Raw genomic sequence first — 12,500 nt, forward strand, 5'->3', positions numbered from 1 at the left:
CATACATTCTTTAAGCCACATCATTACACCTGAGATTAACATATGCTTCCTTCCTAGTAGCTTGCCTTGTTCCTCAGAGCAGGATCTGAACTTCTGCTGTATTTCTGTCCTATATGACAAAGTCATCAGACCCCATCACTACCTGCTGTCTAACAACTCTGTCAGTCACAAACAACAAAAAAGACAACCAAGACATCGGCTTTAAAGCCCAAGACATTTGTTATTAAGCAGATAAGTACCATTTTCTCACTGTCCCATTATGGAGTATTTTAAAATAAACAGATGAGCATTTCTGAGAAAGTATTTTACAGTCTTTTTCTTAATTTACATATAATACATATAATCAGAAGTTAATGCAAAGACCTTTAACATATTGAGGATACACAACCACAAAATATGAATGAGGACCCTTATTAAATCATGACACTGTTCTAAAACCTCAGGATAAGACTTCAGGAAACCTAAACACCCTAGTTAAAATTACAATTAAATCAAGACTAAACCATGAACTCACCAGGCTGTAAACCATTTGTTATATTACAAGTAATTTATTGATTAAAACCCTTAAATTTTAAAGTGCTGAGCACCAATATATAAACAGTGTCATTATACTACCATCATCTTTTAATGTCCATATTATCTGAATCAGAAACATATTCTAAAATAGTGACTAGTCTTTATATGGCTAGAATGAAAGGACTGGTGAGTATAGAATTGTACTGGAATTGGACTTTCTTTTTTAAAATTCTTAATGTCCCTAAGGTGCTCCTGCAGTCTAAAACAACACTTGTTATTTTTGTTTCACCAGTATAAAATAGACTATGTTATTCTACAAGGAAGCAGTGATATGTTGGGAAGTATCAAGTAAAATGATGTAGAGACATATACAACACAACACTACATTGAAATCTTATCTAAGCTATTGTGCGGTAAAACTCTGTAAAGCAATGTATCCAAACTTTGTTTATGCACCTAGATTCACTACAGTAGCTCAAGCCATAAGTTAAGAGTAAGTAGCAGTGGTATTAAAATGAGGAAAGCAATTAGATGTTGTATTGTATGTCATAGGATCATAGGATCATAGAACATTACTAGGCGAATGACCCTAGGACTCTTACAAGCCTAGCTAACTTTTACCCTTATTTCCATGATCAGCACCTACCACCCCTGTCCAAGAGGGACATAGGTGGAACCCCTGGGGTGAATTTACGGTCACCCATCCAATTGTCCAGATTCCATTTGAAGAGAGCCAGTGAGGTTCTCTGCTTGGCATACAGTGGGAGTCTGTTCCAGAGGTGTCATTGCTAGATGTGTTTTCTTGTGAAATAGACAAAAGGTCTTGTATAAAACGTTGTCACAAACCAGATATTACCAGTAGGTTGTACTTATAATTTCACCAGTGGTATAATCTATTACTAATTGAAAATTTGAATCCCTTTTCAGCTGTTGAAAACCCTCTGAGTTTGAATGTTTTTGAGGGTCAAATTTACTGGACAACGAAAGAGAAGGGTGAAGTGTATAGCCAAGACAAATTTGGAAAAGGACTGAGAAAGAAAGTTTTGAGCGTTGGCCCATGGCTGACTCAAGTGAATGTGTATCAGCAACACAAATATAACTCAGCAAGTAAGTTTGTAATGAGAATTAATTACTGTTTGTTTAGTATGTGATTATAAATCAGATTCACTTTGCTAGATGTAAATTAACACCATTGTGTTCAGTTCCTAGATTTGTCATGCGCACATAAACTCATATGATGAAGCTGAACTTAGATTTCTCATTTCAAAATATTTATTTTTAATTAACAGCAATTTAATTGCATTTCATAAAAATATTTTCACTACTAAGTAATTTTCTTAGACAAACTATAATAAGCAATTATGAATTGTGAACTACGAACATTATTTACAATTAGAGAATGGGCAACCTGTAGATCGCACCCCGATTGGAGAATGGACATTCTCCAGCAGGGAGTTAACATACAAGTAATGCTCAATACAAAATGAGTCTGCTGCTTCACAGCAGCATATTAAGCTGCCATGCAGCTCGGACAGAAAAAACCTAATGGCCACTATTATTTTACAAGTGTGCTGTATTATACAAGGAATATAATTTAATACAATCTGGAAGGTATATCAAAGAACACATGTATGTTTCATGTGCAAGGGGCCTATGATTTGAAAGCAGCCCAAAGGTAATCTTTATCCGACACTGACCAGATGCATTTTCTTTGAATGTGGGTTTTATGAAGTTTAAATGAATGTGAGTTTCAAGGGCAGAGAAGTTTTAATGCTAAGTCTGTTTTCATTGTGAGACTGTATTGCTTTGTTTAGCAGATGTCTATTAGTATTTGTGGTATAAAATGTAAAATGAAAGTTTTAAATGAAATCAAATAATCATTGTAGAAGTAAAGCAGTATGCACATTAGTGTTTATGGTAAATGGGGTGAAACAGCCAATGGGGCATTGGAATGGCTGCGGAGGGCTGTGTATGGAGGCCCCATTCAACCATGATTTTGTGAGGGGGGAAGGGCAGCAAACTCAGACAGCCCCGGGCAGCACAAACTCAAAGCTACACCACTGATAAGTAGGCCATGGAGAATGACTTTTGGAGGGCCTAGCAAACTATAATATTATTTTGCTAAGATTAGAATATTTGAGCATTAAATGCCCACAAAACCCATATACTGCAAGTCACCAAAAACAAAATCCTAAGGTTCATCATTTTCTCTCTTCCCACTGAACATCATTGCTACACATTTAAAAAAACGGTTACCATTTATTACAGGGTTTGAGGCCATATTTTGGTTCTGTTCTTCAGTTTGCATTTGAAAGTTGGCATCCCACAATTCCATTGGAGTGGGCGGGGTTACATAATTATGTATGCAAATTTTATGTTAATAAGTGTACAGATTTGTACCTATTTTTCATGGGCCTTTGTCCAGATTTTTGATGTTTCCAGGTTGAGAGGTATGGCTAGAGCACATACATTCTCGATATGGCTCCATTATATAATAACCTGGATCCATGGTGGGTAAGAACAAAAACAATGATAAAAGTCCAGGTAACCCTTCACAGGTGTTGGTCCTGCAACAGAGCAAAGACATCCATTCTTTGAAAAGTTCTATCAAGGCACAGTAGAGTACTGTTTTTGGATGTACCGGGTTAACCAGCTGGTCGGAGCAACAACCTAGATTTGTTTAAAAAAAAAAAAAATTTTAAAACCATCCTAGAAGCAGGCAGGAGTTATGACAATGTATCTACCAAAGGTTGAGACATGAAGAGGTATAGAACCTGTAAACAATGCAGATTTATTTTTGAAGGCAGCAGTTTTTCTGTGGAAGCTTTTCCTAGATTGATTACAGTAAAGGACATATTTGACTGCAATACTAAAGGTGTTATATACATAGCCTTTTGTCTATCTTGTCCAGCATTCTATATAGAAAGACTATTTGACCTTTGTGGACAAGAATTTATCAGCACGTGTAAGCAGTTGGTAAAGCCAACTCTTGTAATGCCCGTTACTAGCATTCTTTTGTCTGCAAGTATTTTAAAAAATTTGGCTTCACCTTTCACCTTTTTCGAGAATGTGGAACATCCAGAAAGGATTGGTGATTGGAAAAACTTTGTTGAGAAGAGGGAGACTTAATATCTATCAAGCTTGTTTTGAAAATTATGTCAGACTATCATAGGACTTCTACAACCAAACTTTTCTTAAATGTTTTTAAACAGTTAATTGATTACAAAAGTTATTTCTTGTGTTTACTGTTTACTAATTCTTAATTCATCTACCATTAAGGATTTTTATACAACATTTACTTTCATATTTAATGGTATGGGTGTTTAGCGTGCATATATATTTGATGCAAGATGTTTGGGAATAGTATTGGTATTTTAATAGGGGTATACCTTTAAATTTTGCTGGTGTTTTTGTTGGCTTTTTTAAGTGTATAAAAGGAAGGAAGCAGAGATCACATTGTTTCTGATGAAGTTTATTTTCAATTGGAATGAAAGGACTCAAATCTTTGTGTAGTTAAAGACTCTGTTGTGTTCTGGTGTGACTTTTTTGTTTTATTTCAGTTTAACAAGTACACTGATTGGGGTTTGGGGTATTTTGGCATCTAATAGGTTCATAGGTAGGTACTAGGCTATTGGCCCTAGGGCATAATTAAGCCTAGCCAAAATGTTTCGGCTTGCGCCTCCCATGTGATTTAGTTATCTGCTCCTCTGTCGAGCAGGGCCACAGAAGTGAATTTCCTGTTCCCCTTCCACTCATCAAGAATCTTCTTGAAGAGCACTAATGAGGAGCTCTGCCTCACATATATGGGGACCTTATTCCAGAGCACGGAGAGTGTCTGGGACATGAATCTGTCCCTCCAACAAGTCCTGTTTATTGTAGAGGTCAGGTTATGGTCCCTCGAGCATGTAGCTCGGGTAGATTGGGTTTTACTTAGGTGGAACATTTCCAGCAATTCGGGGTTTGACATAGCCTTGTATGTCATGGAGAAATCACCTCTAAGTAGCCGGTATGCAACTGAATTCAGTTGAAGTTTTTTGAGTCTGGTGGCATAGGGCATCTGTTTTAGGTCCGTTATCCTCTTGGTGAGGTATTTTTGAGGCCTCTCCAGTTGTTGCAGGTGTCTAGTAAGGTACATCGCAAATGGGGCATTGTACTCAATAATGGGTCTAATGAGTAATGAATAGAGGGGGACAATAACATCCTTTTTTTCTAGATGCAAACCCCTTTGTGATAAGGTGGGCCATGTAGAAGGATTTTCTAACCACCTTAGTGATGTGGTTATCGAAGGAGAGGTTACTGTCTACCTGGGTCCCTAGGTCTCTTATCACATTTTCTGTGTTACAGGAGCTGCCACCTATGTGGTAATTCATAGGTACTTGGTTTTTCCCAAAGGGGATGACAATGCACTTTTTGGCATTTAGCTTGAGGCCATGATTTTGGCACCATGTATCTGTTTCAGTGAGACCCTTTTGAAGGATATCTACATCAGTAGGAGTCTCGATTATGGCACCCAGTTTGCAGTCATCTGCGAACTTTGTTAGCCATAGTCCCCCTGTGTTTGCTTGTACCTCAGAGAAGTAAATACCAAACAGGAGAGGTCCCAAGACTTAGCCCTGGGGTACCCCACTTGTCACTGGTTTGGAGTCGGACCTAGCATTTCCTATTTTCACTGTATGGGTTCTGTCCATGAGCCAGTTTGCAACCCATCTTGTAATGTAGGGGTTTATATTTAGGTTAGTGAGTTTATCTATAATTCCTGAGTGGGGAATGGTATCAAATGCTTTCGCAAAGTCAAGGTATGCCATGTGGGCCACCTTTCCCTCATCAATTGCTTTGGTGACTGTCTCGAAGAAGTCAACCAGGTTTAGAAGACATTACCTGCCCTTTACAAAACTAAACTGGGTAGGGTGCAGGGTCTGTAGGTTCCCAATGTTGTTGTTTATGAGTTCCATGACGATGCGCTCCATGGCTTTGCAAACGAGGCTCATCAGGCTGATGGGGCAATAGTTTCCGGGGTCGGTGGTGGCTCCTCCCTTGTGAAGCAGGACAACCATTGCCATGTGCCACTCCATGGGCACATAGCCTGAGGCTAGGCTGTGGTTGAACATGGCACTTAGGTGAGGGATTAGTTCGTTTTGGAGTTCATGTAACACGCAGCCTGGGAATCTGTGTGGTCCCATGAATGCTGTGTTTTTTGCTTTAGAAAGTGCTGTTCTCATCTGGGTGTCTGAGATTATGGGGGCAGTGCAATCTTCTGGTATAGATATGGGCCCTTTAGGGGGTGAGGGAGGAGTAATGTTTGCACTGAACCTATCTGCCAGTATATTGGCAATATCAGTTGGTTCCGTGAATTTTGAACCATTATGTTGTAGCTCAGAGCAGATTTGAGAGTTGCTATTTAGGTTCTTGACATAGCTAAAAAATGCTTTGTGGTTGTCCTTGGTGTCCGTTGCAATTTTTCTTTCAAAGCTCGCCTTTGAGGATTTAATAAGGGATGTTAGCTTTTTGCTGAGGTTGGTCAGGGAGCTCTTCCCTTCCTGTGTTTTTACTCTTTTTTGTAATAATTTCTTCCTTCTATTATAGAGCTTCTTTATGGCCAGGGTCCACCAGACTGCTTTCCTTTTTTGGAGGAATGGGTCTTGGTTTTGTTCAGGATAGCACGGTCCATGCACTCATGCAAGTGCTTATAGAGTGCTTCTGTGTAGGCTACAGCAGATTCAACCAATAGTTGCATGAAGCATTTATTCTGTATCTGAAATATATTAATATTATAGGAAACAACAAAAACAACTCAGATTTTACAAGAATGAATCTTTATTTTAGCAAAAAAGGAAAAAAGAAAACATCCCTTCCATTGGTTGTGCATATTGCTTGCCCTGCAAAATCTCGTGTTTCCTTAAAAATGTCCCACTTTTGCCATTTGAAAAGGTAGCAACCCTAAAGAAGCAAAACAAAACAGAAATCAGGACTGTGACATAAGTTAGACACATATTACAGAAATAAAAACATTAAAATCTCAAATTTAGATGTTACTCAATCAAAGGCAGCCAAAAAAGTAAAAAGTAATCTCATAAAAGTGAATACATAAACCTCCCAAACAATGGAAACCTGCAGGCAGGAATAGGAAGTGAATAAAGTATGAATGCAGATAAGACCAACAGTCCTCAAAGCAACAGAATGTCACAATACACTAAGAATGATACCTAGATACAAAGAAAGGATAATTGCCTTCGGCAAATGGCTAAATTGTTGTCATTCCAAAGGCTCAGTATATGTCAGCATGGGACAAGATGCTTAGTAATCCTACTTGCTTTGCCAATGATGGTCTGCACCTCCCATTCCAAGGTTTCTGTATACTGGCTAAGATCTCAGGTGGAGGGACTCATCATCATCATCATCATCAGCCCCCTTTTTCCCATTTTTCTACATGAGGTCAAGGTATCATGTTAACTGTCGTCAGCTCTCTTGATTCAGTGCCACACTCCTGCCTTCTTCAACACTCATGCCTGACTGTCACAGATCTTCTTTTACACAATCTATCCATCTCTTTGCTGGATGTTCTCGCTTCCTCTTACCTTCTTCCTGTCTCTCCCAAATCTTTTTCACCAGATTGTCTTTTGCTTTTCTGCACGTGTGTCCAAACCACCGTAATCTGTTCCCTTTGATGTTTTCTGCAATTGGAGCTACTTTGGCTTCTGTTCTTATGTCCTCATTTCTTCATCTGTCCGACAATGTACATCCTACCACCCTTCATAGGCACTTCATTTCCATCACTTCTAGCTTCTTCATCTGCTCTGCCTTCACTGCCCATGTTTAGGTACCATACAGTAGTACTAGTCGCACCACTGTCTTGTACATCTTACTTTTCAGCTTCTTTGGCATTCTTTTGTCATAGACTACACATGACATTCTATGCCATTTGGCTGCAGCCCCTTTGATTCTAGCTTTGACCTCTTCTTTCAGACTTCCCTTCTCCTCAACCACCCCTCCCAGGTACTTGAAGCTGTTTACCTGTTCCACTATCTTCCCTTCTATCTCTATTCTCAGCTTCTTCTCATTTCCCCAATTTACTGCCATTATCACTGTCTTATCTGTGCTTAGTTTCATCCCATGTGCCTTTAGCTTTGCATTCCATCCTCCTATGCTTTGCTGAAGTTCTTGCTCAGAGTCTGCCTGTAATGCCACATTGTCTGCATACAGTAACTTTGTTGATATGCCCCCTCTGACCGGTTTGCTATTGTAGTCCATCACCAGTATGAACAGCAGTGGACTCAGAGCTGAACCCTGGTGTACACCCACTCCCACTGGGAACCCCCTCTGTGAGGCCAAACACTGTTAGTACTTGAGTCATTAGATCCTTGTACATAGCCTGCACTAATTCTACCAATGTTTCTGGGACTTAAAACCACCACAGTACTGCCCAGATGAGCTTTCTCGTGACCTTGTTGTATGCTTTCTCCAAGTCTAGGAATACCCAGCTGGACTCTCTCCTCAGCTCTAGCCTCTTCTCAAGTAACTGTCTCACCGCAAACATTAGGTCAGTTGTGCTGCATCCAGATCTGAATCTGAACTGTTCATCTCCTATCTTACATTCTGCTACTCTGCATATCCATTTATCAATCACCCTTTCCAGAACTTTCATGCAATGTGATAGGAGTTTGATGCCTCTGTACTGACCACAGTTGTTGTTCTTGTACACTGGCATGAGTATGCTTATTCTCCAGTCATCTGGGATGCACCTTTCTCTCCACACTACTATCAGCATCCTCAGGAGCCATTTCTCCCCTATCTCACCCATCTTTATCATATCTGCTGTGACCTCATCTGAGCCTGTTGCTTTCCCTGACTTCATCTTCCTTAGTGCTGTTCTTACTCCTTCTAGGATGGGCTCCTGTTCTTCTCACATCGTAGGCTGTTTCTGGGGCAGTATAGCTTCTGTGTGGTTTTCTTCATTCAGAAGCTGCTGGAAATACTACTTCCATTGGCCTTTGATGTCATGTGGACTGGTGAGCAGGTTGTTGCTGGCATCTCTTATGAAGGGTGTCTGACTATCTTCTTTACCTTTCTGTCTTTGCCTTGCAACCTGATATAGTTGCTTTGTGACACTTACTGAGTCACTTTCCAGAAGTTGGTACAGTGCCTCTGATGCCCTATTCTTTGCTATTGCAACTTCTTTGTTAGCCAACCTGTAGTCCTACAGGCCTGGTCAGTCTTTTCTGTCTCCCACTTCTTCCTTCACTCCTTTCTTTTGATGACTTCCTGGACTTCTGCATTCCACCACCAGCTTTTCTTATGGCTCGTCCACATATCTTTTTGGTAGTCCTAACACATGCTGTTTTTAGGCACTGCCATTCTTGCTCAACTCCACCTATTTCCTCCTCTTCTTTGGTTGCTAGAGCCCTGAGTAATTCCTTGAATTGCTGTACTCTCTCCAGTCAAATTCCAGGTCTTCAGCCTGGTCTCTGTTGACCTTACAGCCTTCTGTGACCACTGCTTGCAACTGAGTGTAGCAACTAGTGGGTTATGCTGTAGGACGACTGTTTCACTGGGGTGATTTTGCAATTGTGGATTCTACCCCAGTGCCTTTTCCTTACTAGGAGGAAGTCTACCTGAGTTGCATGTTGGCCACTCTTGTATGTGATCTTGTGACTGTCTGTCTTTCTGAACCATGTGTTGGCTACTATTAAGCCATTTGCCAAAGAGAAGTCTAGAATGGCTTCTCCTTCTTTATTACTGTTGCCTCACCCATATGGACCCAGGCAGTCCTCATATCCTGTTCTGTCTGTCCCGATATGTGCATTTAAGTCACCCATTATCAACACCAATTCATGTTGTCCTGCTTTATCTAGTAGATCCTGCAGCTGCTGTCTGAATGCACTCTTTTCCTCACTACCACAGCCCTGCTGTTGGCCATAGGCTGAGATTATGAATACTGCCCTATCATTACACTGGAGTCTGACTGCCATGAGTCTGTCATTAATTCTTATGATATCCATTACTGCCTTTTGAAGCCTCTCTCTCACCACATGTCCTACATTATTTCTAGCCTGTCCCTCTCCTGAGTAGTAGAGTCTGGATCCAAAGCCAAGTGACTTTGCTGCACTGCCCTTCCATCATGCCTCTTGTATACATAGGATGTCCAGCCTCCTCCATATCATCATGTCATCCACTTCCAAACTGCATCCTGTCAGGGAGCGTACATTAAGTGTAGCAATTCTCAGTTCATGTTTGGCGGGTTGGTTGGTTTTACATCCAGCTTTTACTCGACAGAGCTATCCAGGCTGGCTACTAGACACAGGCCAGCCAGTAGCATATTGACCCAGGGCTGCTGGGCTTTATGGCAGGCACACACACATATACCCCTCCCAACATTAGCATGGGTCCCTGGCGTAGGCTGGGTCCTCAACCCACTTATGACCAGTAACTACCCATGACCAGTTTGGCAACATTAGTCAACATGACCTAGAGCCATATTTTACACTGTCGAGTGGCTAGCCCTGTCACTGCACACAGTCTGTGATCCATGTTCTCCTATCTTGAGGATACTGTGTACCACAGTAGATGCCCAAAGTGGTTGGTCTGCACAACTCTTCCCCCTATAGGGCTCCATGTAGAGTATGTGCTGCTGCCCACAGCCCCATTCGTTGGTGAGTTTGAGATGGAAACACTCAACATGTTTTTCGGACATGGGAAGAACCCCACGGAGACAAAGGGAGAACATGCAAACTCCAAACAGGCATTGGTCAGAGGTCAGGATCAAACCTTGTACCTTGTTCATGGGAGGCGAAGACCTTAACCATTATGCCAACTGGTCTGCTTAGCTAGCGGGACTGCTTTTGAATATTTAAACCAAATTTCAGTAATTGCACAGGTACGGGTGCACTCCAAATGCAGGAGGCCTCAAGGTCAGGCATTTTGTTGTTCAGACTTCTGGCATTGAGCAGAGGTATCTTAATGTGATCCCTGTTTTGGATTTGGGATGTTAGTTACATTGGGATTTCCGTCAGCTGTGCTTTGCCTAAAATGGGCATACCTTAAAAATCTTTTAAGTTTAACAAGTAAAGAAACAATCTTTTATACTGAGCAAGTAAAGCAACCTTTTTTGCTTTACATGTTCAGAATAAATGATTTCTCATATTTAAAAGAAGAAGAAAAATATTGAAAAAAAAATAAGCACATAAGCACATAAACAAATAAAAAGCATAAATAAGTCAATAACACAGTGTTTAAAATATTCTTTGTCTTTTTCCAGAAATCAAAAAGACTAGAAAAAACATGAGTTATGGCAGTTTTAGTGAAAAGATGATTAAGCTATGAGCGTTTAACGATCTTTATCCTACAGTCCTGGTTTGATTCCCTCAGCCTCCTTTTGCCTTTTGTATGACTATAACCAAATCATTTATACAGGGCTCCTGCACCATTTCTTGAAGGCAGCCTTGTGCCTAATGTATTTACCCAGGCAAGGAATGAATGTGGATCGTGCTAGCATGTATTTATATTCCACCTAAAATTGCTACAATGTACCTAAAGTAAATTATGGGAGAAACAATCAGCTTTCAGCAGAGAATATTACTTACTGGTGGGGACTGGAATTTGATTTGCAACAGTGAAGCTGTATCTGGGAGTAGCTAGAAGGGAAAATATTACAAAAGAGGTTACATTTCTATAGAAATGTATAAACTATTTGGTATGGAAGATGCAAATTCAGTGGTAGGAACTCAAAGAGAATATACATATTATTTTTCAATGTACAAAAACTAGGCTAGGATAGACAGAAATTATATTTCACAGGAACGTGTATTTAATTGAAAGCTTTGATCGCAGAACATGCACCTATAATAACTAAAATAAAAATGCTGGTTAATGAATTAAAAATGAGACACTGGTGCTTCCCCAGCTGTCTGTTAAATAGAGAGGAATTTAAGGAATCTGTTGTGGAAAACATTCAGGAGTTACTAGGGAAAATAGAAATGTCTTCAAAAATATGGCTAGAAAGTGTGATAAAATGAAAGTGGAGTTTAAAAATAGGGTAGAAATAAAATAAAAAGATACATGGTTAAGAAGTAACAACATTTATTTTTAGGGACTGATAAGGGTTAAAGTATTGCAGAATTTTGAGAATCTCCCAGAACAAGAAGAGGAGCAATTACAGAATGCTAAACAGAAAATAAGGGATTACCTGGATAATATACATGAGTTTAGAAAGATTGCTGGTAAGCCACTGTTTCTTGATGATAACCCCAAAGCACAAAAGCTTTTAGCACAACAGCTAATGCAACAGAAAGTAGAAAGTGTTGTTGCCAAGCTTAGGTCATTTTCTAACAAGGGAAATAACCAGAGATCCTATTGATATATTAGATCCATTTCAGACATATTATGAAAATCCATATAAAACAGAGAAATGTGGAAATCAATAAAAAGTACAAAGGAAATATTTTTGGATGAATTAAGTACACCAAGGGTAGATGTAGTTGAATTATTAGTAGTCAGGATAGGAGGAAATGAAATAAAAAGGTAATATATAACCAATCTATAGGAAAGTCTCCAGGAACAGATGTTATTCCTGGGGAAGTTTGGAAGCTAAGTGGGAAGAAAGTGATAAAGATCTGGAAGGCTTTGTTTAACAGCATTTTACGAGGAGGAGCAGTACCAACATCCTGGAAGAAGGCTGTGGTGGCTGTAATCCCTAAAAAGGGTAAAGAGCCATCAGATCCAGCTTCATACAGGCCCATTTCAATACTAAATCACGATTATAAAGTGTTTATGTCTATAATGGCTAAAAGAATAGCAAAGGTGTTGCCAAAATTGATAGATATGTATCAATGTGGTTTTGGGGAGGGGAGGCAAACATTTGACAGCGTTAATAGAATAATGATGGAAGCAGAATGTGAGAAAATATCACTGCTGTTGGTGGGTCTTGATGCAGGCAAAAGATTCAACAGAGTAAGTTGGGATTCTCTGAGTAGGGTAATGGAATAATTTGC

At 39.8% G+C, this 12,500-nt stretch overlaps 1 protein-coding gene across 1 annotated transcript in view; it reads left to right on the plus strand.

The window, feature by feature from the left end:
* The window catches only part of LOC122788060 (low-density lipoprotein receptor-related protein 2-like), a 1,238,079-nt gene that overhangs the window by 1,088,772 nt on the left and 136,807 nt on the right, over positions 1-12,500 (plus strand). The window contains exon 71 of the mRNA XM_044054982.1: positions 1,444-1,623. Coding sequence (XP_043910917.1) covers positions 1,444-1,623 — 180 coding nt within the window. The remainder of the gene's footprint in view (positions 1-1,443; positions 1,624-12,500) is intronic.

Source organism: Protopterus annectens, chromosome 13.part0 (genome assembly GCF_019279795.1).
Source record: "Protopterus annectens isolate FY-2018-M chromosome 13.part0, PAN1.0, whole genome shotgun sequence".
Lineage (NCBI taxonomy): Eukaryota > Metazoa > Chordata > Ceratodontiformes > Protopteridae > Protopterus > Protopterus annectens.